At 46.3% G+C, this 26,186-nt stretch overlaps 1 protein-coding gene across 2 annotated transcripts in view; it reads left to right on the top strand.

The window, feature by feature from the left end:
* Positions 1 to 216: 216 nt before the first annotated feature.
* pawr (PRKC, apoptosis, WT1, regulator) overlaps positions 217 to 26,186 on the top strand; it is a 49,549-nt gene continuing 23,579 nt past the window's right edge. Inside the window, exons 1-2 of one of the 2 annotated variants that reach the window (XM_035528721.1) lie at positions 217 to 460; positions 845 to 1,441. In XM_035528721.1, the coding sequence (XP_035384614.1) occupies positions 989 to 1,441 (453 nt within the window). In that variant the 5' untranslated portion in view covers positions 217 to 460; positions 845 to 988. Of the gene's footprint in view, positions 461 to 796; positions 1,442 to 26,186 lie in introns of both variants that reach the window. The other variant, XM_035528720.1, reaches the window with a different exon arrangement.

Here is a 26,186-nt window from a genome sequence, read left to right as displayed (position 1 = left end):
ACACAATGTTTTTTTTAATCGCTGCCTATTATGTACACGTTGCAGAATGTCTTAGTGTGTGCAAAGCACCGTGATGATGCTCGCGGTGTCTGCACGGGACGCTTCTGCTGGGGACCGCGCGGGGCAGCACGAGCTTCTTCCTTAACTGCCCCAGTTGCTAAAACGTGAAAGTCGTCTTGAAAAGTATTTCTCAATACAATAATAACGTACAGTCACGACCAAAAGGTTTAACAGGCCAAAGCGACAGCTGTATGGAAAGTGGAACTGTGTTATAATGTGTCCGTGCTGCAGTGTTCGGCTCGGCTATGCCCCTCGTTCGTTCATCTTCGGAACAGTTCGGAAACTTTGGAAAAGGGCAGGACGTCGCGCTCCGGTGTGCGCGTGACTGACCGAGTTTGCCACCGGGACCAGACCATTGCGACCAGTTCACCTGAAATACCGACCGGCCACGGCAGGACAGGTGAGTTTAGAGAAAACGCTCATCGCGTAGTTTAGTCAGGCGAGCAGGCAGTGTGTTTAATAGCTGTGGTGGGTGTACTGGTTAACTTTGTCCAAACGCCTGCGCTCTGGTGTTCACCAAGTGTGTAGACTTGTTACTCAGCTGTGTGTGTATTGTTACTGGTGCTGGTTACTTTCTGGGGTTTACTCAGTGTGGGTGGCTGGGTGCTCGGTACCCAGTGCCATCACAATAAACTAACGTGGCTATTGAACCCTCGTCGTCGGTACACATTAGTTTTTTTTAATCTCACACCCCAACGTTGCGCTTCCGAAACGTTGCTGTTGCTTCTTACTGTAGATTAGCCTGAAGGCTGGAGGTTGACTGGGCTCCTGCGCTCGTTTTCAGACTCCCCGTCTTAACTCTGCCACTCTGGAGGAATGTGGCGGATTTAGAGAGAGAAGCGGCTGCCAAACTGACGTGAATCGGGGGGCGAAGTTTCACGGCGAAGTCGAAAGCAGAGAAACAACTCGGCGCGACCTGAGCGCGAGCATGGCATCTGGGGGGTTCCGATCCCATGCCACCACCGACTTTCTGGAGGAGTGGAAAGCGAAACGGGAGAAAATGAGGGCGAAGATGCTGGGGGACATCGCCGCGGCCAGCGGGGTCTGCGCTCCCTCGGCCACCCCGGCGGGGCCCGACGGCGCCAGGAGCGCAGCGCGGAGCGGGAGCGCAGCGGCCGAGATGACCAACAACGGTCACCCGGCGGCTCCGAGGAAGCCGGACGACGACCCCCCGCACCCGGCACCGGCCGGAGTCAGCCCGAAGAAGGCGGACGCGGCTCCCGGCTGCGGCGACAGCGACCAGGAGAGGACCGCGCACGGCAAGGGCAGGGAGAAGAAGAGCTGCGGCCCCAGCGCCAGGAAAGGAAAGGGCCAGATCGAGAAACGGAAGCTGCGGGAGAAGCGCAGGTCCACGGGTGTTGTCAGCATACCGTCCAATGAGGTGAGGCCGGCGTCACGTTGCTAACTTGGTTTGGTGGTTGTTTCTGCGCTATTCTGGAGCGGTAGGGTCTCGTCTGGTCCTTCATCTCAGAGGGGAAAAAGGTTCTCGATTCTCCTGCTTGATTGCGAGGAGGCAGCGGGTTGCTTTTGGCGTCTTCACCTGCTGCCTTATCCTGTAATGGTGGAGTTTTCTGCAAATGCACTTCCGTTATGTAAACGTTTAGGCCCATATATCAGTCTGAAAGAGAAAATTTACGTTTCCACAAATGTATTCTTGTACTCATCTGCTGGGTATAATTGCCTTTTGGAGTTGGTAAACATTGACTTTTCTGAGTGACCTTTGTGGGGTGTGTTGTGAAAGGACAACCAGTAACAGGTCTACAAGTTTTAAATATTTGTCGCTTTTGCTTTAGTGCTTATGTGCTAATGTATGTAAATGTTTCTTGGGTTAGAATCAATGATATCCTATTTCATGCTGTTACTTGCCCTTTGGTTTTATAGTTAAATATCAGAGGTTTGTTAGGTGGTAGATGTTTTTCATCCTTGCATTCCGTCACCGTGCCAGGTCAGATTAGCCCCAAACAACCCAATTCATCACGGAGTTGTGCAACCGGAGCTGAAAACAGCACAGTCTAGCTGTCTACATGTGATCCAGCTCTAACCCTCATCATTCAGACCTGCAGTTTTCCCTCACCGAGTGCATGCCAGAAATGTGCTCCAGGAAGCTGTTTTTTCCCCATCTGTTTCTCAAAATGTCTCTTAAATAATTAAGGGTAAAAGTAAAGACATCACAGCTATCTTGTGGTTTAACTAGGGTTTCTGCAGAGTGCTGAGGTTATGAGAGAAGCTTCTGTCACTGCAGCTGACGAGTAGATCATTGGAACTGATGCCTGAAGTGAGACATTGAGACTGTGTGTATGGGGAGAGAGAGAGAACTCACTTATTACGTGCTGCAGGCCACACATTCATTCTAGTCAGCCAGACATTATGAGATTATTCATGGTACAGTGTGATAGGCTGTTTTTATTAGTGCCTAATTATTAGTATATTGGAGCCATGAGTTCCCTTATGGGGTCGTTAGACATGCAGCATGAGTCTAGTTTTTGTTGAAGGGTTATGAGGCTGTCAAGCCTGCCTCCTGTTGGGCAGCTTCCGTCACAGGCTTTCTTAAGGCTCCCAGACATGTGGCCTATAGGGTAGTTCCTGCTGAAGTGTTACAAGGTGCTTAGGCCAGCAGCCTATGGGGCTGTTTTTGTTGGAGGCCAGGATGTTAATAGTCCTGCGACCTGTGGGGCAGTTTCTGTTGGAGCCTAAACAGTGCCTGCCTCGCTTGAGCGCATCCTGTCATTAGCTTCTCCTCTGTGCTGTTCTTAAGTAGCTTGGGAGCTGGGCTGAGGCCAGCCTCTAATGTTAGGGTTTGGGAAGGAGATTAGACAGTGCCAAGCAAGCACACGCATGCCTCATGGCTCAGCCTGCCCTCGGAACTGCAGGAATGAAAGTGGTGTGGGAGCAGGCCCTGGCGTTACGTGTGCCCTGCACAGATGTGGCTCTACGAGTGGGGTGTGTAGAGTGGGAACCTGGGCTGAAACAGTTGACAGCCAGGTTAGAAAAAGTGTGTGGATAGATGTTGAAATGTAGTTTTTACGTTATTCCAGGTCTGTTCGTCCATCTAATGTCACTGTCAGATAAATGCACTGCAAAAATAAAGCGCGTGTGTTTATGGTTGAATGGTGCTGTAAGCTGAACTCTCCTCATCTTGCACTTTCAAGAAACCTGTGTCGCTGCATGCAAGTGTGTGTAGGGGTGTTGCTGCATGTAGTTGTGTGTGTGTGTGCGTGTTTGTTTGTTTTTGTTTGTGTGTAGGGTGTTGCTGCATCCAAGTGTTTGTTTAAAAGCCACACAATTGTTCTGGATTCCTTGATTGGGTTTGCCAGGAGGTGTGCGTGTGCGTGTGCGTGTGCGTGTGTGTGTGTGTGTGTGTGTGTGGCACGGTTCCCCTCCTTACAGTCTTGTGCCTGTGGTTCGTGGTGTTGTCCAGGGCTTGTAGTTGATTCGGGGCTGTGCATATTTTCTGGGCTGCGGTGCGTTCTGTGCTCTATGGATCGTTCCCACAGCGGCTTCTATCAGCGCTGCTGCCCGGCTTCTCGCCTTGGTCAGCAGGATTCTGAGGAAATTCTTATTAGTGCCAGCAGTTTGGTCGATTGCTGAAGGCCAGCGTGCGTGCGCGCGTGTGTGTGTGTGTGTGTGTGTGTGCGTGCGTGCGTGTGTGCGTTTGTATGCTTTGATCCTATGTGATTTGAATACCCTCTGGGGTTTTTTTCTTGTCCAATATATCAGTTTCTCTCAGTGTTCCATATTGGTTGTTTTGGTGTGTGTGCACACATGTAAATCTGGTCCAACCAGTTTGGGTGTACATTTGCATGTATACGTGTGTGTGTTCCTGTTGCATGGCTGTGACCTGTTTTTGTTTCAGAGGGCTATTAATTTGTGGAGTAGTTTGACAGTTTACCCACTGCTCACGACCCGTTTTAATGATTGTTCAAAGAGGCCTCATGGCCGGTCCTTTTGGTGTAGTTCCAGGTTAAACCTCTTCCTGAAACATAACTACGCCACGTAACTGATTCTTCTAATGCATTTTTGGAATAGCACAGGAGAGCCTGAGCTCCAGATCAAGTCTGCTATCGTTCTTCCTTTATTTCCTTTTTTAGTGAGTCACAGTCTACTGTAACTAACCCTCATGTTGTGGTTAGTGTAATGTCCACACACTGTTTGTTTATTGTGGCATCTGGCTGAAATAACAGCGTATGTTTTCCTCAGGGAGCTCTGACATGGCGCTTTAGGATGCAGCGGTCAGATCTCAGTACATATACAGTTCATATGCATACCCAGTGTAGATGGTATCTGGCAACTTGCATGTGCTGAAATGTAGGTGAGCTAGGCCTTTCTAAGAGAGTTGCCTACATGTGTCTTGTTGGATTGTAGTGGACTTGCCTGTCTCATGGCATTAATAAGACATCGATGTGCATGGGACTCATTACATAGAACGTCTTGTTTCTGAGGCCTTTTGATATGATCCCTGCGTAGTCTTAGTCCAAATAAGTAACTCAACTCAAACAAGGTTTAACTCCTAGATAGGATGATGGTTCACTGTCCTTAGCTGCTGTTTGACAGACATGTTGTGGTAACTGTTGGCGTCAGCTGTGAATCTTGCTGACTGCAGCCTGAAATGGAGCAGTTTGTATATTCCAGAGAGGAGGCTATTTTCAGATGCACTGGGGGGAATTGGTTTCACATGTGAAAGCATGCTTCTTTGGCAGAGATCTGCATGTGATACATTTTGCGCAATGTGTGCGACTTGGTTCGGGCAGAAGTCTGTATTGGCTGTGTAGGGGACAGGTGGGGACAGTGACCGAGATCTCACGTTTGACCTAATCAAGTGACCCTCACATTTTTTGGGTAACGTTGAATGCTCCATTTCATTCTTCCAGCTATCAATATTTTCTCCTAGGAAAGATGGAAAGATGAAAGGCTGAAGGTGGTTTAAGTTTGTGTAGCCATTGATCTGCAGGTTGGACGTGGTTGTGTAGCGCATGTGGGTCTGAGCTGTGAGAAGCTCATGACTTTACCTTCTGTGACCTTCATGAGCTGCTCACATACTGGTTTGCATTAAACAGCTGTTTTGACTGTCTGGTACGCATCCAAAGTTGTTGGAATATGAATAATTCGCTAATGGTAAATTTAAACACCGTTTAAACTGTGCTTTAAAGTCCCGCCTGTCATTAATTGGTTGGGTTAATGAATGTCCCATATGTTTATACTTATTCCAGCTGGTTCCCTTATTCCTACCTAAATCTGTCTTTAAAATTCTAGATTCTCATATCAGATATTATTTTGATTAAAAGACCTCCAAAAATTCACAATGTCCTTCAAGTGCCTTATTGGCCTTGAATTTTCAGTGGGAAAAAAAAAAAAAAATTATTCCATTACTGGGCAGCAAATATTCAGGCCGTTTTTATTCTGGCGTGAGGGCCACTGTGTGTTCAGTGTCTGGGTCCCTGCCTGGGTTGCTATGGGAACTGACTCCTCCAGCCCAGTCTCTTTGATGGTCTTACTTTTGTTCTCCATAGTCCCATCACTAACCCTAACCTAAACCACGCCAGTTTTGGAGCATCCAATGGGAGCCACTCCCTTATTCCCCACATCTCCTGTAGATTCTGCTCTCCTGGCACAAGGCCGGTATTGGCTCCATTACATCTGTATGCAAATTGAGTCTTTCCCATTTTTGTTACAGCTCGCACTGATTCCCTCTCCTTAAATCCCATGTTTTTTTAATTTTTATTTCTTTTTTATTTATCTTTTTAGAAAGGTGCAGATACAGAATTATGTTAGAAACATTTTTTTTCAGACCCCTCCAATCATTTCTTCTAAAGCTCCCCTTGATTAAATGTCTTTGATTTTAACACTAGAAGAATTATCTCAAAAATATACTGCCTGATGTTCAGAACCTCTTCAGTCTTTGCTGAACACAACTTGATCCAGTTAAAATTTGTTCGTCGAGTCAACTTGTCAAAATGAGAACTTCCTAACATTAACCCCCAGCTTGTGTCCACTTTGTGACAGATGCCATCAAGCTGCGGCCATCTTGGGTCATGTTTTCCAAAAGAGTTCGAACAGGGCAAAACCCTGCTGTGTGATAACTTTTCGCCTATGTTAGGCCTATACTGAACATATAACCTTTAAGAATCCATCTGTGTCTTCTGCACAAGCCGACGCTCAAAGGACAAACCCTCCTCCGTTTTCATTCCTGGACTCCATTCTTTTAGCTTTTCCTCTGGAATTGAAGTGTTTGAAATGCCAGAACTCCCCTCAATAGTGTACTTTTTGAAAAAAATAATGAATTTTCTTTAGTCAACAGTAATTCATGCCTCTGAGTTTCTGCATACACACCCATGAATGTTTGTTTGTTTTTTTTTTTCTTCTCGTTACAGCCTCTCCACCACCAGCTTAATGCTTGGTGGGTGGGCCGGGGTGGGCAATGGGGAATGGATAACAAGAATATGTTCAAGGGGGGAAAAGAAAAAGCATACATCTCTTCAATGTTCAGTAATCCTTAAATATTTAATATTTAACAAATATAGTTTTTACAAAAGAGCTTTAAACTATGCATAGACTTCCTTTACACATTATAAGCTGTTTCTTGTTTGCTAATGAAACACATTTGAATGCAATTAAAAAAAAAACTAGCAATGCTTTGCATTTCCATGGTCTTCATTACATGAACGGTCTGGAATGTATTTATATAACTGACTTTTTTGCATCTTTCCCTATATTCCACGTTAAAGATCTTCTCGGGAGATGACGGCGACTCACTCTCTTCTTTTGATTCTTTTATAGCGTCTTGCTTTAATAATGCCTGGTGTGTTTTTCTTTTAGACAGTTGGAATGCCTGAATGAAAGCGAAGAATGAGTAAATAGCACGGGGCGTTGCACTTTAAAAAAAAAAAACTTGTTTTTTTTTTGTTTTTTTTTTGTTTTTTTTTGGTTTTTTTACAATGCTGTAACTCTTTCTCCAAACAAGGTCACATCTACCCAGATTCCTCTGGGATGCGGTCACGGGACTTGCTGTACGCCAGCTGCTAGCGCACCCGCCTTCATCTTTTCCTTTGCCCACTCGGTGTGCTGCTGTTTTTGTTAGAGTTTTCCTCCTTCGTAGAAACATTCTAGATATTTTTGGGGTCTTGCTCATCCTGTCGGTCGAGATGTTCAGGGCACTTGCGCGTTCCTTTTGAGGTGACCAGCGAGTGGAAGGACACCCAGAGAACGCGAGTTCAGAAGAAGCGCAGGAGCGGCGAGGACGCTGGCTCGATGTCCGGGGTCCCGACCCGGTCCGCCGGTGTGGGGCTGCATGAAGGTGAACGTGGTTGAGATATGACAGCTGCTGATCCTTCACTCCCTTACAAGACGCCCGTTAAACAGGAAATGACGCCGAGGCCCGTGTAAGCACAGAGTGCAACATGATGAACAGGTACAGAAGGATAATTATTTACACGTGCAGCAGTCTGTATGATTTGGAGGCCAGCGGTGCAGATGTTCTGTCAGTGCTGTGTACAGTTGGTCCGGCGCTGCTGTAGGGCCCTGGAGCCCGGGGTAGGAAACGGCGTGAACGTTCATCTCCAGACCGTGGAAACCACACTGGGACAAATGGCGGTACCAGACTCTATTGCCATTATGTGTAAGAGGGATTGACGTTGTGGCATCTGCAAATGTAGGAGCTTTACTCGTGGGGTGTAGAAGGAAAAATGCAGAAATGAAAAAATGGAAAATGCAGAAATGCGCAGTGAGTGTTTGAGCTTCAGTCCACTGGAACCCACGGCGTCTGCGCAGGTGCTCACCCGGTCTCGTTAGGAAGGCTGGTGGCAAAAGCAGCCACTTATTCATCCCATTAAAGTAGCACACCTGGCCAAGAATGGAAGATGTGTTTAAAAAACAAGACGCAAGAAACATGGTCCTGTTTTGAACAGGCGGTCGTCTCTTCCTGTGCGAGCTAACCTCTTTCGTTTAGCTGGTTAATCTTTCTGGACAGCGCGCCCACAGATGTGGACAAAGACCGAGCTTTACTGGGCTTGCAGGCGTGCGTTATGTTCTTGAGCAAGCTGATCATTAAGAGAAATGTAATTATAGTTGTTGGCTTCAATTGTGTTTGACATTAAAAAGCTTCAATTGTGCAGTGACATTTTGCATCAGATATTTTTTCATTTATGTTGGGGAAAAACAGCAGCACAGGGGTGCAGTGCAAATCCTCAGATCTTTTGGAGGGATTGTGCTTTCTTGCCGTTGGACTTCCCCTTATAGCACACGTCCACACAGGCTCTATAAATACCCATTAGTGGTGCGTGTGGGCGTGTGGACGGAGCTTTGTCAGCAACAGAATGACGCACCGCTCAGCTTCTCGTCACTCGTTAATGCCCAACAGCCAGCTTCCGCCAACACACAGAGGTGTGTGAGCTGCTGTCTGAAACCTCGCAAGCGCGTGTGCGCGCTTGCGCTTCCTTTCAGATCAATACAGGCCTTTGGTTTCCGTGGGTAGCTTGTTAGTTTGGAATGCGAAAACAACGGTTCTTTAAGTTCTTAGGAATTCCACAGCCCTGCAGCTGAGACAAAAGAGAGAAAACCGCTACTCCTGTTCTGCACCCTGGCTGTTTGCTTGGTGGGGGGGGGGCTCGGGGCCTGGATACAAACTAGCTGCTGGCAGAAATGGTGTCTCATGAAAGGTTATCACTGTCAGGGCATTCTTGATTAGAACACATACACAAACAAGACTTTAAAACTCAGTCTTCCAGAGCAGAAAGAAGGAGAATGCTGTTTTTATGTCGCTGGCCAGTGTTGGGTAAATTTAAAGCCCATGGTAATTCTTGTCCTTTTGCTATGGTTGACTGGTCCCACCTGTGACAAACCCAGGGCATTGTGGGACTGAGCACCGATGAGTGCTTCCAAATAACCCCAAAGTCCGAATGAACGTATAATGAAATCAGCTCCATGGGAGCGCGCACGCTCATCATATCGCGCATTCCTGTTAGTCAGAGCGGCGGCTACCGTGTTTCCAACAGAAATGCGTGCTCTGCCGTCGCCATAGATACGTCTTGGACTTCGACCCCAGCCGAGCGCCAGCGCAGGTGTCGAGGTTGCAGCGTGCGAGGACTCTTCCCTTATCTTAAATTCCTGCTCAAGTCAATGCTGGCTTATCTCTTATTGAAGACATGCTGGGCTATGCAGGTGCATAACCACACACTTAATTGATTTGGGCCGCGGAGGGTTAAAATGTTCTGGCTGTGTTTCAGGTGTGTGTGCAGATCGGCTGCGCTGTGTGCAGGGTGTTTGAACACCCGGGAGAATGTGAGGGGGAGAGGGAGCACATCTGAAAGTGCTTTGGAACGAGAGTGCTCAGAAAAGCAGCCTGAATGGAGATGTGAATATAAACCGCACCGAAGGGAGTTAGGAGCTCACTGGGAGACAAGGGAACCCAGCCAGCTTAGCACTGGGTTAACCCTTTAATGACCGTAACTGAATGCAGTGCGCACTCTCTCTCTCGCTCTCTCTCTCTCTCTCTCTCTCTCTCAGTTGATTATGGAACATTGGAACATAAGCAGTAAACTTTTCAGCTGGTTTCATCTTGTACCGTTTTCCTTTTTTGCTCTGCAACTGTGGAAACTGATTAGGTTGTCTTGTTTTTGCTTGTGTGTGTGTATGTGAGAGAGAGAGAGAGAGAGAGAGAGAGAGAGAGAGAGAGATCCACTATCCTCTCTCCACTCGTTCTCTTCATGCCGGCTGGGCCGTGCGGCTCGCGTGGGGCGATTCTCTCCTGTCAGGGTGCTGACGCTCTCCACTCGGCACCTGCTTGTCAACAGACTTTCCGCAGCCCTTTCACACACCTCAATGAAGAAGAAAGTAGATAGTGGGAGTGGCAGTGACGGGGTTGCCTTAACCCAGCATGCCACCTGGCCATGGGCACGGGCACACACCCCGGCCCGGGGTGTTGGGCAACCTGTACACTTGCTGGGAATGTACGCTTCACTTTTTCAGTAGCAGTAATGAAGCTTCATGTGCTTGGAAGGAAGCGTGAGGTGGTACACTCCATCATGAGCCGTGTCCCTCGAATGCCTCGTAATTCACGGCTGGTTGTAAACCCGGCCATTAAGAATTTGTGTAAACAAGGCATTGCGTGGGAGGTTGAGGAAGCCCGATCAGGCTCTCGCGCTTCTCCTCAAGACCCAGCAATGACGTTCTCATGGAACGTGGAAGGACCTGACGTTCGTGTAAACGCTCCGGCGTGGAGGGGACAGGGACCTCACCCTGGCCTGGCACTGGGTCTCCTGCTAAACCTGCAGCCAACACGCAGGCCTGCTGCGCCACTGCGCTCGCGCGGCCCTCCACGGAGCGCTCACGTTCTTCGCCGCTGACTCATCGCGCATAAGTTTGTTTGTATGTTTTTGTTTTTTTTTCCTTACCTCTGATCATGCACTTGCTACACCAGCAAGGTTTGGACTATGTCTGTGGATTACTGGCCACCTCCTCTTAGCTGTGCTTACCCCCCGAGGCCGAGGTGTGTGTGTGTGTGTGTGTGTGTGTGTGTGTGGAGCGGCGGGGCCTGGGGTGTGGAGCGAATTCAGATTTGCCCTCACCGACAACTTGAACGACACGGCTAGACTTGCGGGGTGTACTGTCTGCCGTTGCTATGGCGCCCACAGCCCAGGTTGTCAGGCTGGACAGACCAGCTGAGCTACTGTTGCTCCAGCGAGAGTGAAGTTGAGCAGGGCGCTGGTTGTTGGAGCGCCACCACATGTCTAGGGAAATGGCACCCTATGCGCGCCTGTCTGTTTATGGAATTATGTCGCAACAAGAAACCAGACTTTAATTACACCAAGTCTTAGTGCCCCTAAGGGCAGTGGTGAGTCAGTGGTGAAGGTACTGGACTAGTAATCAGAAGGTTGCTGGTTCAAGCTCCACCGCTACCAAGTTGCCACTCTTGGGCTCCTGAGCAAGGCCCTTGACCCTGAATTGCTCAAGTTGTACTCAGTTATGATTGTAACTTGCTTTGGATAAAAGCGTCAGCTAAATGCTGTAAATGTAAATGTTCCGATAAAGGCTGACCTAATGTTTTTTTAACAACACCGGCTAAACCTTTTATCTTAATAGTGCCCACCAAGTTGAGAGGACAAAATGCCCCTGTAGCTGACCTGGGCTCTGGAATTGGATTAAAAGAAGAAAAAATTATTCAAAATGGGCTGGCTTTATTAACCAATCGGAAAGCGTCCCCAAAAAGAAGGGGTCCTGTCTGACGCTGTTATTTCGCATATGCATAAGCAGTATTTAGAAAGATAAGCTAAGGGTAGGGGCTTGGAGACAGACAGGGGCAGGTCTTGTGTAGGAGACAGTAAGGACTGCAGACATTATAAAAGTGAAACCGTAGCGTGAAGAAACCACCATAAATTAAGCCAGTTTAATGACTTTGCTCATGAGCGGTTTACTGATCTGATGTGTCCGAACAAGAAAATAAAATGAACCAAAAAATGCATTGCACGGAGGACTAACTGAAACCTGAAATCCTAATCCTTCGGTTTGGGTGTTTATCCGCACCCATCGCTAGCAGGAGTATAAGGGCTAGCACGTAGCTGTCTGTAGATGAACATTGACGGGACATTTCTGGCTTGCTGCACCGCACAAGCTCGGCGTGCGTAATTCAGGGCTCCACGCTGCCTCTGGAAGCACCATCAGAACAACTGCGCCTGGAGCTTCATGAAATGGGTTTCCATGGCTGAGCAGCTGCACAAAAGCCTAAGATCACTATACGAAAGCCTCTCTCTCTCTCTCTCTCTCTCTCTCGGCATATGAGATTCGCGGGCACTGTTTTCCTGTGGCAGACTGAATTTGAGTCCTGCGCTGGCTTCACTGATCCTCAAAGCCCCAGCATTCCTTACCCTTGATCCTCTGCTTTTGGTCCCCCCCCCCTCCCCTCCCCCCCCTCCTTGTTCAGTTGCCTTCAACACTCCTTCATTTCTAATAAGTACTTAGGATTTGCCCATTTCTGTATACTGGAGAGGAGGAGCAGATATGTAGTAACCCTGAGGATCCGAGCTCATCTGAAGACTCGTGAGGATGCGTGCGTGTGTGCCTGTCTGTGCGCACATTTGTATGCGTCTTTGAGCTTGTGAGTAAACATGAAGCTGGGCAATGTGTGTGTGCGCATACAGATACAGTGTCATCAGTCTCTTTTGCTCTCTGCATCTGGCACAGATGTTATCCTCACCGTTCTAACACTGAATGCAAATATACACATTTGTGCCCAAACGGAATGGGCGCCACAGTACTGGCTTTATGAAAGTCGTGACTTCATCCAGATGTTCCTCTCTCCCATGACCACAGTGAAAGAGGAAGTGTGTTGATTAATGGACAGTGACCCACTCTGGCACTGGCCCGGGTTGGGAGCCTGTTTATATTCCCAGTCTCTGTGCGCTGTGACAGTTCCGGGCTGTGGCTCTCCTGAGAGAGGACAGAAGGACTGTTAACATCCTGCTTGAAACTTGTCGCGTACAGGAATACATAACTGGCCCACCTTATTTCAAAATGACTTCCTTCTGTCCTTTTGCTTCACCTCTCACGATTTGATTTGAGTTTGCATCTCTGGAACAGTGAACATGAAGGCAGCGTGAGCCGTGTTAGTAGCTTGGAGGAACCCCAGGTTAGGAGCTGAAATCAGCTGTCCTCAGCTCTGTGATGTGGTCAGCACAGCGCCAACAACTCCACCTCCTGCTTCTTGAAAAGACCACTGCATTGTGGGAAATTTGGTTCAAAGTTTCTTTGTTCCTAATTCTTTGTCGCTACGTGTGCGTGCGTCCGTTTTTGTTTTTAAAACCATAATTGGAAATGCTTCGTCTACTTGTGTACCTGTGCTATCTGTGTTGCTGTTACCATGCCAACAGGGTATCGTATTACCTGGGTTTTCTTTCACTTTGGTCTCCAACTTTCCCAGAAATGTGGTTGGTCTAAAGTGGAACCCAGACAAGAAGGGACGGTGAGTCATGCTCTGGTGTCTATTGGCGAAACACAATGGACCCCATGCTGAGATCTCCAGTGTGGAAGGCAAAGCCTGCCTCGCAGGCCCGAGCTCAAGCCCAAACCCCGCCCACCAGCGTCCCGGACAAGCTCTGCCCCCTCCCCCAGCCGGTGTGGTATACAGGTGCGTTGGCCTTTGTCTCTGGACACTGTGGTGGGGGCCCTCCGCTACTTTGAACTTGCTGCTGACCAGCCTGCTGTGAAAGGACACTCTCCCTACTTTGAACTCTGAAGTATGCACTGGTAGAACGAGCCTGTGTGTGCACGTATGTGTGTGTGGGTGTGTGTAATGGCTATGGTACCAAGTAAGGAAAGCCTATAAAAATGTCTCTTGTTGGACACCACTGATCTTTACCCAGCACAGTTCCCATCACACCCTCTCTCTCCTTCTTTCCCTTTTCCCTGAATTCATTTAATTCGGCTCAATTCCAAAGTCTCTCCCTCTCTCTCATTATGTTCTGATATCTGCTCCGTCATGCTTCCTCGAGGTGTTCATCCTGTTTGCGCCGGTCCCTCGCTCACCAAACTGCGCACAGATTTTTATTCCTGTCTTTGAAATAGGCCAGAATTCAGGCCCAACCCAACTCTGTCTCGCCTGATTAAGACATCCAAGAGACATACAGGGGTGTCCGAATATTAGAAGCAGGTGCTGTGGGCGAAGCGATGGAAGCAGGATGTGTGAGGTGGTCGACCTTCAGACCTGCGTAAGACACCTCAGCACCATGATGGTCTGTTTCCAAAGGCCATTAAAACGACCCAAGCCTGCCCGTTCACGGGGTTCACGACGCTGTCGTTATGGCAGTTTGTGGCGTCAGGACCTTTCCCTGTGTTAAAACTGTGTTTGATATCCTGCACTGTCCCGGGGTGGTTGGGGTGGTGCCTCAGGGTAATCCAGGCCGGGGCACTTCCTGCTCGGAGCTTCCTGCGTCTGCTGCACCCTGGGCCTCCATGACACCCTCTCTCATCCCAAACCTTACCACCAATGGGCTTTCTCGTCGGCCACCTTTAGCTCTGCACACTTTGCCACTTTGACATTGATACCTTGCCTGGGAAATGTATATTTAAAAAAAAATTTCAAATTGACTTTGTTTGTTTGTTTGTTTGTTGCATTTCTGCTTGTAGGACCTGAGTCACGAGAAGCTGCTATACGTTTCTGTTCATCTACGAGGGCTGATGACATGGAGGCTTGCTCTCTTCCTTTCCTCGCCTTCCATCTCGCTCGCGCACTCGCGCACGCTTTCACTGTCCTTTCTCTTTTTCTGCTCATCCGTCTTCCTTTGTTTCTGTTTGTTTTGCTCACCACCTCCCACTGTTCATTTCCTCATTCTTCAACGCTTTACGCCATAACCTCCAGAATATTCCACAAGGTTTCCCCTGAGAGTGTGTGTGTGTGTGTGTGTGTGTGTGTGTGTGTGTGTGTGTGTGTCCATACCTGTAATAGCCTGCTGGGTCTCTGGAGGTGAAATTCAACCCTGTTTTCTCTTTTACATTGTTAGAAGCCTGCATGGCTTCCTGTGAAAAACCTGAACTTGTCTTGTGATGACGCCAGATGAACGCTTAGACTTCCGTGTTCCGCTCTCGCTGCTCTCCCGGAAGAAAAGGTCGCTCCTCTTAGTCCCTCAGAGGGGAGGGAGGGAGCAGGAGGCGGCAGACGAGGAGGTGCAGAAACAGACGCTTGGGGGAGTTCCCACAGTGAACCCCTGAGCTTTTCTCATGAATAACCACCTCACAATCTCTCCCTCTGCTCCTCTCTTGCACCTCTTCCTGTTGCCTCCTTGCCCTCCACTACCCGCGTCTCCAGAGCAGGGGGCGCAGCAGGTCTGCTCCTCTGCCCAGCTAACATGGACCAAATACTCATGGGCTCAAACATGCGTTCAGGGAATCATGTATTTATCTTATATTCATTGTAGGCATGAAATATGAGGAATATATTATTTGTCCCTACCAGGAAAACTCATTTTTAACATTTTTAATGCTAAAAGAACCATATAATTTCTCCTTTGTTCACTGAGGTTAAAGTTGGGAATATGCATAATGTTGCTTAGCTATAATTTCCATAGATGTATTCTATTCTTTTACACAAAAATAGTAATGCAAAAGAAGTGTGTGTGTGTGTGTGTGTGTGTGTGTGCTGGTGGGGAGAGAGAGAGAGAGAGAGAGAGAGAGAGAGAGAGAGCACATCTCTAATAGGTCACTGTCATGCTGCTGATTAAAATCAGAGTTCAGTAATCTTATTTGTATGTAAATGGGGGACACAGGGTGTCTGGGAGCCCTCAAAGGGATATTTATAGGGTGCCTGTTCAAGAGGTGTGACTGTGTACAAACTGTCTGTTCGTAAGAAAGTATGTCTGAGAAGCCGGTGTGGGTGGTGCAGTTTCTGAAGATAAGGATGTAGGTTTTTGGGTGGGGCTGCTCTTGGCACTGTTGGGGTAGAGGTCTGAACTGTGGAATGTATTAATCACCAAGAGCGCTCGCTCGCTCGCTCGCTCGCTCGCTCTCTTTCTTTGTCTCTGCTTGTGTCTGAGCTTCAAAACAAAGAACCTGAGCAGGACTAATTGACCCATTTCCCCTTTGAGTGACTGCACATACGGAACTATGAGAGTCAGGCTCTGGAAAGTACACACACAGCTGTGGGTGGAAATGTCACACACAGGGCCTTATTTATACTGCCATTCTATAGTTTCGTGCTCTCTCTTGTGTGTGTGTGTGCATACACACACGCCCAGACACACACGCGCGCACACACGCACAGAGACACACACGCACAGAGACACACGCACAGACACACACACACAGACACACACGCACACACACAGTATACCATTTCTCCGTTCTGCTCTGGTGCTGTCTCGTCTCATGGCCCCTCTGGCCACCTCACAAGACGATCTTTATCACACAGCGCGTTAACCAAACGTTCCACTTCACACTTTATCTTCATAAAGCTCTTCAGTCCTGTAGCCAGCATTCTAGCCTTGTGCAATTTTGTTTTAGATTATTACGACTATATTATATAATTATCTACCTGTTTCTAGAGTTGGCATCTATTTGGGGGTAATACATTGGCTATAATTAAACATACTTGCAGTGGAGTTCAAAATTTAAAGTCCACTTGTAAAAACTGAAGTATTTGCTTCTGGATCAGAGTTCAAGCATCCAGGACTGCAATCTAGCTTTAAACTGCTTCTCTTGGACATTCTTACGAAACAATTGAAACACTTTTTTTTTTTTTACCAGTCATTGTTAAAATTAAAGTATGTTCTCGGGGCCTACATTTAAATGATGTATACGACATCATAATATAAAAAGCAAATATATAAATAAGCAAATAATGTTGGAACACAATGTCCATATTTATTTACATTTTTGTATCAGGATTTCTCAAACAAATCCATTATTAAATACAATGTGTTGAATAAAAAGTATCAACTAAAATTTGATACTAGATACTAATAGATTTTGGATTTGGATTTGCAAAATGAAAAACACCTGAAAAACAGTTTTTGCTTGTGGATTCCCATATTTGGGCCGTTCTGTGTGCTAAACTCCTCACGTCTTGTTGCTTTTATTGGATGCTCAGACGTCCCTGGCTCGCTCCCGTCTCAGCTGGGCGTCCGCTAAAGCGGCCGTGCGACGCTCGTCTTCATTCCAGTTTCGGAGGCTCAGAAATGTATTTTGGTGCAGAAGCGACGGTGCCACTCTGTCGGTGCAGATTAGCCCAAATTCCTGCGTTTAAGCGCTCCGTGTCTTAATTCCCACTTATCTATCAAACACACCTTTAGCTTCATCACCGTGAAACAGTGCATGTGTTTAAGCGCTTTTAAAATAGGAAAGCAAGCCATTTTCTTCCCATTGTGTTCTAAAGGGAAAAGACGGAGAGAGATAATTGAAGTTTGTTTGCTCAAAATCCCCCCTCAAGACAAACCAGAATAAACACACTCATTTTTAATCTTTTTTTGGGGAGATGGGGGGGGGGGGGGGGGGGTTGCAGCTGACACAACCAGACTTATTTCTTAATGTATTTATCTTTTAAATGAGTTGATGTATTTTTAATTTTCCTCCTCAATAGCGTGTGATTGACAGCAGCTCTGTGAGTGGGCTCTGCTGACGTTAGCCGGGGATATGGTGCATATTGCTGAAACTGCTTCATTTGCAAACAGTAATTGAATTTGTCTAAGCAGGTGTGGACTGGCTGCTCGGCTCTGCTGTCTGGATGTGACTCTCCTGCACAAGTGCATTGGTTGGTCAGGTTCTCTGTTAAACACACTCATCTGTTTTAGGACCTCGATTTACACCTGCTTTTTTAAAGACGTTTGAGAGCCAATAACCGCAACCGTGTTCTATTTGATCAAAAACAAAAGTATTTACTTCACAACTGTACAGATTTTTCAAAGTTTTTCCTTCCAATCTTTCCCAGACAGCCCCTTAACAAGAATACAAGAGGTGCAGCTTGTAAAGCAGGAAGGAAGGAGGGATGGATGAAAAGTTTGTTCCTTCTTTTTTCTTCATGTTTGTTTTTTGTGGGGAGAGTCCAGTGAGAAAGTTCTTGTGTACAGAGCCTGAAGGACGTGTCTGATTGGGGCCTGACTGCGGATCGGTTAGATTTATGTTTGTGCCGCTTCTCTTCTAAAAATGGAACTTTTCCTGAATGTCAAACTCCCGGCTCCTTTTTCTGCATTAAGGAAGAGCCGTCTGCAGGATGCCTGACCCGTGGTGGCACAGGACTGGGCGAAGGGCTCAAGGTCGGCTCTGTCCTACATTCTCCTGTGGGGGAGAGGAAAAAAACACCTGAAGGTTCTTTCCTGCTTCCATCAGTGACAATATTATCTTTTAGTTCTTCTGTAATTGCCCAAAGGGGCAACACCAAAACCCTCCACTCAGAAGGAAGTAATATGAATTCTCATATTACTCAACTCAAATAGTAGTAAGATGAATTCTCGTATTACCCAGCTCAATGGGAGTTAGGAATTCTCATCTTGGGGAACAGAGCCACTCGGCAGTGCGTCAGAAACCGAGGTGCACCGTTATTTGCATTGGCTGTCCTCAACTGCACCCTGACTGTGTCTCCTTTAACTGCTGCCCCAAGTACTTGTCTAGCTCACGAGACTCCTCCAGGCTGATTTAAAATGGAATTTGTGCACTTAAGGGTAACTCCTCTTTAATGTGACCCTAAGAAGCCCAGCCACTCTGCAAAATGAGCAAATGACGTTGCACAACAGTCATGAAGAGAGAGGGTCAATCCAAGGTCACGGTCACCTCTCCCCCAGTCTCTGTTTACCCAGCAACCTCCCCTACTGGGCAAAGAGAAGGCACCCGCATGTCCATGACGTGTTGTGGAAAAGATGAAGCATATTTGTGGTAGATGGTTATTGAAAGCCTGTTTAGTTGTGTGTAACATGGCAAAATAAGACTCCTTTTTCTAAACATTTATATATTGTTTAATCTTATTGCAACAGTAACTATGATGGAATGCAGAGGGTGTGTAGGCCAGTTGTTCATTCTGTCCAATATGCCTGTAATCACTAAATTTGCATTTTCTTAATTTGCATTGTGTCTGTATTGGCAGTATTTATAAAATCTTGCACATGTTGCCATATTGCGGTCTGCTTAAGAGGTCCCAGAATGCATTCATTCTGTGTTTTAAATTGTACTATGCCCATTTAAAATCTTATTATTTGGCTATAGAATGAAACAATAAAAAAACAAAAACATATTTCTGTTCTCAAACAAAACAGATGAACAGACTAGATGTAAAATGACGTTTCCCCTTCAGTGGTGGTGGCTGACACTGGTTTAGAGGAGTGAGCTAACTAGCTTGACTGGGCTGGATATCTCTATTTGGATAGTTATGACAACGCAGGAATATAAACTGTACCCTCCATGTAAGTAAGACAGCCAGTTATTCTCACTACTTACCACCTACATTAGCTAATGCTTCTTGCTTTCAGTATTGATGCCAACAACATGAAGTACATTTTAAGCCACATGTCTAGGCAGCAATTTTGTGTGTTTGAGCCTGTGCTGAAGGATATTTCGCTTCTCAAACACATTTTAACAGCTTGACTAGATATTTTGTAAAATGCTGTTCATTTCCACTTCCATGGTGGAGAGAGCAAACACGCTATAGAGGAGCATCTTTAGAAGCACCTCTGGATGGCTATCATGAACGGTAACGGCCTGTTCCATCGTCACCGTTTTCTTCTTCCCAGTCCCTCAGAGCTGCTGTTTTGGCTGTCTTGATCCATGATTGTGTCTGCTGGGCTAGAATGTGGGATAGTGTGTGCCGGGTTTGGGGCATAAATTTTAACCAGTCAAGAGCGTTATGTAACAGTCTAGGATTTTGGAATTCATATTTGGAATTATTCCATTTTGTGACTCTGTTTGGCTTATGCAGGTGACAGCAGAGTTTGAGATTTGCATTATGTCAGTATGTCATGTACCAAGCTCCTCTTTCAATTATGCCAAGGTAAATACAGGTTTCCATTCCACAGGGCTTTTAATTTAATTGCAGTGTGTTTGGTTTCCTTAGCCATCATTAAAAAAAAAAAGCGGAACAGAGGTGATGTAGTAATGTAGTAGTAATGTGGCTTTATGTTTTGAATATTATTATTTTTTTCAAGTACTTTTTAATGCTACATCCTTTAATACAGTATTATAATGTTGTAGTTATTGTATTTTGATACATTTTCTTATACATATATTTACAGCTGGAATGCATAGTGCTGACCAGATGAACCTATGGCAGTTTGTCTTTTGGCTTGTCTGCTTTTCCATAAATCTGCAGCCTCTACCTGTGATGTGTGCACCTGCGGTTCTCACTGTGCACTCTGAACACTTTAACAAGCGGTGCCCATCCTGTGAAAATTTGCCTTGCACAGTTTAGTGTAGTTTCTGCTTCAGTACACCCAACAGTTGAGTGACGAGGTTAACGAGGTATGGAGGTGGACAGACAGCACTAACCTGTGCAGCATCTCCGCCCTGTGGGGCCTCCTGCCCAGCTCTGTCTCCATTAGCAGTTTGAGGCTCCTACTCGTCCCCAGAGATGCCCCTGTTGGACATATTGCGTGTGGGAATCGGGCTGATATCAGCGTAAATGCTGGATCAGATGTCGGTGATGAAAAATTTTAATGAAACTGATTCGAAAGCATGATAAATACAGCCTGAACATAGCACAGCAGTGCTTTGCCACAGAACAGCACATGCGATAACAGCCAGGTTGGTCTGAGCAGGTCACGTGATGAGAGCCGAGCTGGGCTGAGCTCATGCACCGTTTAACCATTGTGTTCAGATGCAGATGTCGTTGCACTCCCACATGTGTGATTTCCATTGCTGTCATTTTAATAACCCACTGTGGGGAAGATTTAAACTAGACAAAATACGTTTTAGAAACTGTTCACTGTTATATCCGTGACCAACGGTGACTTGTTTATTAATCCGTTCTTTTAAAAAATGATGGTGTTTCCAGTTTGGCCTGAAGTAAAGGAATTTCAGGAAAGGATAAAGAGGAGCGAGAGTAACCAAACTAATAAAACATTCGCCTTCTCTAAATTCCCAGAGTCACTTACTCTATGGCTTTAGTTTATTCAAACTGCTCGGGGGAAAAAAACCTTGTACTAAAGTTGTATTTTCCCTTTATGTATTTTATATACAAAATATTTGCAGTAATGTTTGTGTTTGACAAATGACCAACTTCCAACAAATATTCAGAGTAACAGTGTGTTTGAAACATTCTGCCTCAGGAGTCCATTTTGATTCCTGGCGAAACTTTAGTCCTCTCAGGCCTGTTAGGAATTTCACTCTGCACAAGCGATTAGGTTTAAAGCCATAAAACGCCTTCTGTTATCTGAGGAGTAACATGAATTTAATTTGGAGTGGGTATTCAAATGAGCATTATGGGTCTGTCTGTCTGTCTGTCTGTCTGTGTGTGTGTGTGTGTGTGTGTGTGTGTGTGTGGTGGACCGTTCCTCTAGTTACACTTTCAAATAACAATCAGGCTCTGAGTCATCTGCAACATCTAATTCAATATCAAGCTGCATCTTGGGCAGCGAATTGCACAGTGGAAAGACACCGCATGCATCACTCACCTGTTTGATTTCCTCGTTAATCGCTTCAGTCTTCTGGGCATGTTCTGCCATGCCCATTAGGCCCAAGGCCCTCAAGGGTAAATGTCTGTATTGGGATTCTTTCTGTGTGTCTCAGCTTGGCTATGGGGCAGGATGCCCAACCAGCCCACTCCGGCCTGAAATGCATACATTTGTGAATTTGATTGCATAATGCATGAGAACACGGAGGTCTCCCCTCACGCTGATGCAGAGCAAAGATGATGGACACTTGAGGCCCTATGGAATCAAGGACTATTAAAGTGTATGAAGAGTTTTGTGTTTGGAGTGAGAGCCACTTCAAGCACATCCCCAACCAGAAAGGATGAACTGGTTTGACGCAAAACTACAAAACGGGAACGGCAGAGCTGTGCTATGCAAAATATAGTCCTGTTACCTGGGTGAAGCGCCAGGAGTAATGAGCATGAAGAGTGTGTGTGTGTGTGTGGTCACCAGAGACGCATTAAATATGCATGAATTCAAAGAGTGCGTTTAAACTCGAATATTGGTAATTTCGCGAGAGAGGCTGTAGTTGTGTCTGAGTGAAATGACCCAGGCGTTCTGTTTCAGTCACGCACCGTGTGGGCATTCAGGCGTCGTGACTCGTAACATCGTGACCCCTCCCCCCTGGAGCCTGGAGACTTTAGCGAGACCACCTTTCCTTTGCTCTCTGCTGTGCAGAAGGAGGCTTTTAATGCACCGTATCAGTGCTATTTAAGGGCTCTTTGCTTTACCACTGCATTCTGGGACACATCTGAAACACTTCAAGGAGCACTCTAGCACATGGGGTGTGTGTGTGTGTGTGTGTGTGTGTGTGTGTGTGTGTGTGTGTGTGTGTGTGTGTGTGTCCATCCAGTAACACTCATGTCTCTCTCTATTAGTAGTTTTTGCTGTAAGTGTAGATTGTACCCTGTCACAGCAGAGTCTTTCTGTTTTAGCCGCAAGGTTTTTATTGCTTTTACATAAGCAGTAGGAAGAAGACTGAGCCACACACCGAGTTCCGTGAGGCTCTGTCGGATCCAGTGCAATTTCAGTACTGCAGCAAACATTTAGGAACATCCACAATGTACATTGCCTCTCCATCCCCATCAAATGTGTTCTTCACCTCCTCCTGCGTGCGCATGTGCGCGAGCGTGCACGTGTCGTTGTGAGGTCCCAAAAACCTGGCCCAGTCACTCACACGATGGCCATGTCTGCAGCTTAGTCACATCGCTTGACCAAAAAAAAAAAAAAAATCTTTTTCCTGAAATAGCTGTTATTTCTGGAATCACGCCACATAGCAAAATCCCAGTTGTTGATGTCCTGCTAATAACACTGTAACTATAAAACAGAAACCCAAAGACTCAAAACACACGGCGGCCAACATCAGCATCCCCCACCCGTGTGAGTGGAGCAGAGTTGGGCCTTCTGGCTCAGACCCAACACTTCTGCCTCTCAGACATCACACGGGTCTAATCGCTCCCCCAGACACTTCACTCCTGGTGAAACCATACCCAGTCTCTCTCTCTCTCTCTCTCTTTCTCTCCTTCACCTCCTCTCTCTTTCACATTTACGCTCGCTCTCTCCGGCCTTCTCCGAGTTACAGGAGGATCATATGAGTGTTTGATGTTCCAGGGGGCGCGTGGTGTTGGTGATCTTGCATGCGTCCGTTTGGTAGCTGCTGAACGTGTACTCTGGCCCAACGCTTCTGATGCATCACGGCTCTTCATAGGAGGAAGACATCCACGCTTCCTTTCCCGCTGGATAATTGAAACCTTTGCATTTGACTTGATTAGTGAAGTCTGGAGCTTTTTTCCTCTCTTATTCTGTGTGAAAAAGGCCTCTCTCGTTTTGTTTTTTTTCCATTAGTGTTGCTGGGCTACTTTGTTTCTGAGGGAGAAATGAGGGAGATACACGAGCTGTATGTGCGTGTGGGGGCTGGCTGGTGACCCACGGGCCCGGGCTCAGGGCCCACTTGCACGGTGGGGTGGTTTTGGATGTCCGTGCTCTCACGACCACAATGATGGTTCCCGCAGGGTCCAGCGTTCTTTGCTGGATACAGTGCCGGTCGTGAATGTTTGTTTCTTTTCCCTGTAGAACAGAGGAGCCAAACGCTAGCCTGTGTGCGAGACACCTGATACAAATTACATTTCGCTTCAGAACACGACACAGGTTAGTTAGGAGCGGAAGTGCTTGTCAGTCCCTGGGTGCTTTCTTACAGATGGCGTGAATTAAACTGAATTAGTCTGGATTTCCTAATGCTTCTGACGCCATACTGTAATATGAGCTGCGTTAAGCACTCAACCGTGCTGGACCAACAGCGTGTGGCGAACAAAACTCTGGAATGCAGCGCATACACACCAAGCTCACGCGCACACCGAGCACCGTCCCGGCTCTGATTGGCACCTGATTTTTCAAAAATATTGAAAGTGGAAAAAGACACGTTTGGTTTCTAAACCTGTTCCTGAATTCCTGAAGGCAGCCTGGTCTGAGAGGCACAGATCACTGCCACCCCTGCTGGGACAACGATTCACTTGCCTGTGTCTTGTCTTGTTGCCTTAAGACATTATCCTCCCAAATTAGACGTCAAGCAGGGCTCCTGGCCAGCCTGCCGGAAACCCCGGGGAATGGCTGCTGATTTTTTTGGGGATTTTCTAGGGCTTTCATTTTCTGTTGATAAACGGATATAGGGTGGGAGTTTTCCCAGCCTCTGGTGCTGCGTTTCTCCTCCAGGGGCCCACAGAGAGAGAGGGCAGCACAACCTGGCTGCGTGAGACCGCTTTGGTATGCACTCTCCCCAGTGTGAGGGAGGAAGGAAGACCTGATGAGTGTTCACGTTTGCTGCTGGGAAAGTGCTTTTCAGTGACCAGCTTCCTGACATTAAAGTACGGGCTGCCAGCCAGAATAATCACCGATACGGCGATGAACAATCGGTCATCTGATATTTGGCTTTGAGGTTTAGCCAAAGGTTTAGCTGGTTGAACGAAAAATGACACAGTTATGGTCCTCTTGTATTTGGTAGTAAGGTTGTGTTCATCTAGCACAGGAGTCATGGCAAGAAGGCACTGTTAAAGAAGTTTGCCTTCAGTTTTGTTTAGCGCTTTTAAAGACAGACATCGACTTTTAAGCCGTGACAGAGGAACCTGGTCTAGACCCCCATTAAGGCCAATGTCACTTGAGTAGGAAGAAACCTGGAGAGGCGCAGCAACTCTCAGTCCATACTTGTGACACTGCACCGCCTCATTCATACAAACAACTTAACTAATATATGCACAGTGGTGAAAAATTGTTGCCCCCTTCCTGATATCATATCTTATTTTTTTGAATGTTTGTCACACTTTGATTTGATCATCAAACAAATTTAAATATTAGACAAAGATAAAAAGTAAACACAAAATTCAGTTTTTAAATGAAGGTTATTATTATGGGTAAAAGAAATTCAAAAAAAAAAAAAAATTGAAAGTGATTGCCCCCTAAACCTAATAACTGGTTGGGCCACCCTTAGCAGCAACAACTGCAATGAAGCGTTTGCGATAACTGACAATGAGTCTTTTACAGCGCTGTGGAGGAATTTTGGCCCATTCATCTTTGCAGAATTGTTATAATTCAGCCACATTGGAGGGTTTTCAAGCATGAACCGCCTTTTTAAGATCATGCCACAGCATCTCAGTTAGATTCAGGTCAGGACTTTGACTAGGCCACTCCAAAGTCTTCATTTTGTTTTTCTTTTAGAGGTGGACTTGCTGGTGTGTTTTGGATCATTGTCCTGCTGCAGAACCCAAGTGTGCTTCAGCTTGAGGTCACGAACAGATGGTCTGACATTCTCCTTCAGGATTTTTTGGTAGACAGCAGAATTCATGGTTCCATTTACCACAGCAAGTCTTCCAGGTTTTGAAGCAAACAAAATTCACTTTTCACACAGGGCCATGTAGGTTTGGATTTGTTTTCCCTTAATAATAAAAAACTTCATTTAAAAACTGCATTTTGTGTTTACTTTGTGTTCTCTTTGTCTAATATTTACATTTGTTTGATCTGAAACATTTAAGTGTGACAAGCATGCAAAAAATAAGATATCAGGAAGGTGGCAAACACTTTTTCATGTGTGTGTGTGTATATGTGTGTGTATGTATATATGTATATGTATATATATATTAGTAATAAATGGGTTGAGTGATGCAAAGTAAGTTAGGGTTAAAGGTAATATGCTAAATTATGATTGTACATTTCTAATTGGCTTGGTCAGCTGATTTAGAAGTGAATATTCCATCAGTAAGCAGGTGTTGGGTGCAGCCGACCTAGCAGGAGTAACCTTACCAGTGCAGAAAGATGTGAAGGAGCATAACGCAGTCAGCCAGCAGGGGGCAGTGCGCTAGGGCTCAGCACAGCAGCGAGAGGTAACGGGGAGTTAAGTGTGCAAAGAGCCGTGCTCAGTGTAGTCCAGGTTCTTGTCGCTACTTTGGCTGCTGTGTTCTATCCAGCTTTCACTATCTCCTCGATAATTGACTGTTCTTGTTGTCCCAAGATTTAATATGTCTGACTGGAGAGCAGTGCTCTGACAACACGGACTACTGGGAGAATAAACGTCGCTTTCCTGTATGCCGGGAACTGGTTCCCAGTCGTTTAGATGGGGTATGACCCATGTCTGGCTACAGCCTTTTCTAAGATCTAAGATAAGAGATCTGATATTTGGCCTTTGGCAAAAAACAAACTGGAATCAAGATCTGGTTTCTTATTCAGTGATTCCAATGCTGTTAATATGCGAGACTGAGGAACATATCCAGTGCCGAGCGATGACTTTAGGAATGTTGAGAGCCAGTTACTCCAGAAAGCTTCGCTTTCAGGAGAAGCATAGATACTCCTCTGATCCCATCACCTCTGTGTTGATTGGAGTAGGAGAAACTTCTGCATTAGTATTAGAGACTATTAGAGAATAGTGGGTCTTAATTTTTTGTCTTACTGAATCTGCAGTAAAATATCTTGAACCCATTGCTGCTGTGGGGTAATTGGTGCCCGTGTTCTCAATGTGCTGAATAAAAATCTGAGCTTGTTTTTTCTATGAGC

The sequence above is a fragment of the Electrophorus electricus genome, chromosome 7 (assembly GCF_013358815.1).
Source record: "Electrophorus electricus isolate fEleEle1 chromosome 7, fEleEle1.pri, whole genome shotgun sequence".
Lineage (NCBI taxonomy): Eukaryota > Metazoa > Chordata > Actinopteri > Gymnotiformes > Gymnotidae > Electrophorus > Electrophorus electricus.
Note: the sequence above shows the minus strand (reverse complement) of the source record. Positions and strands in the feature narration are given on the sequence as shown.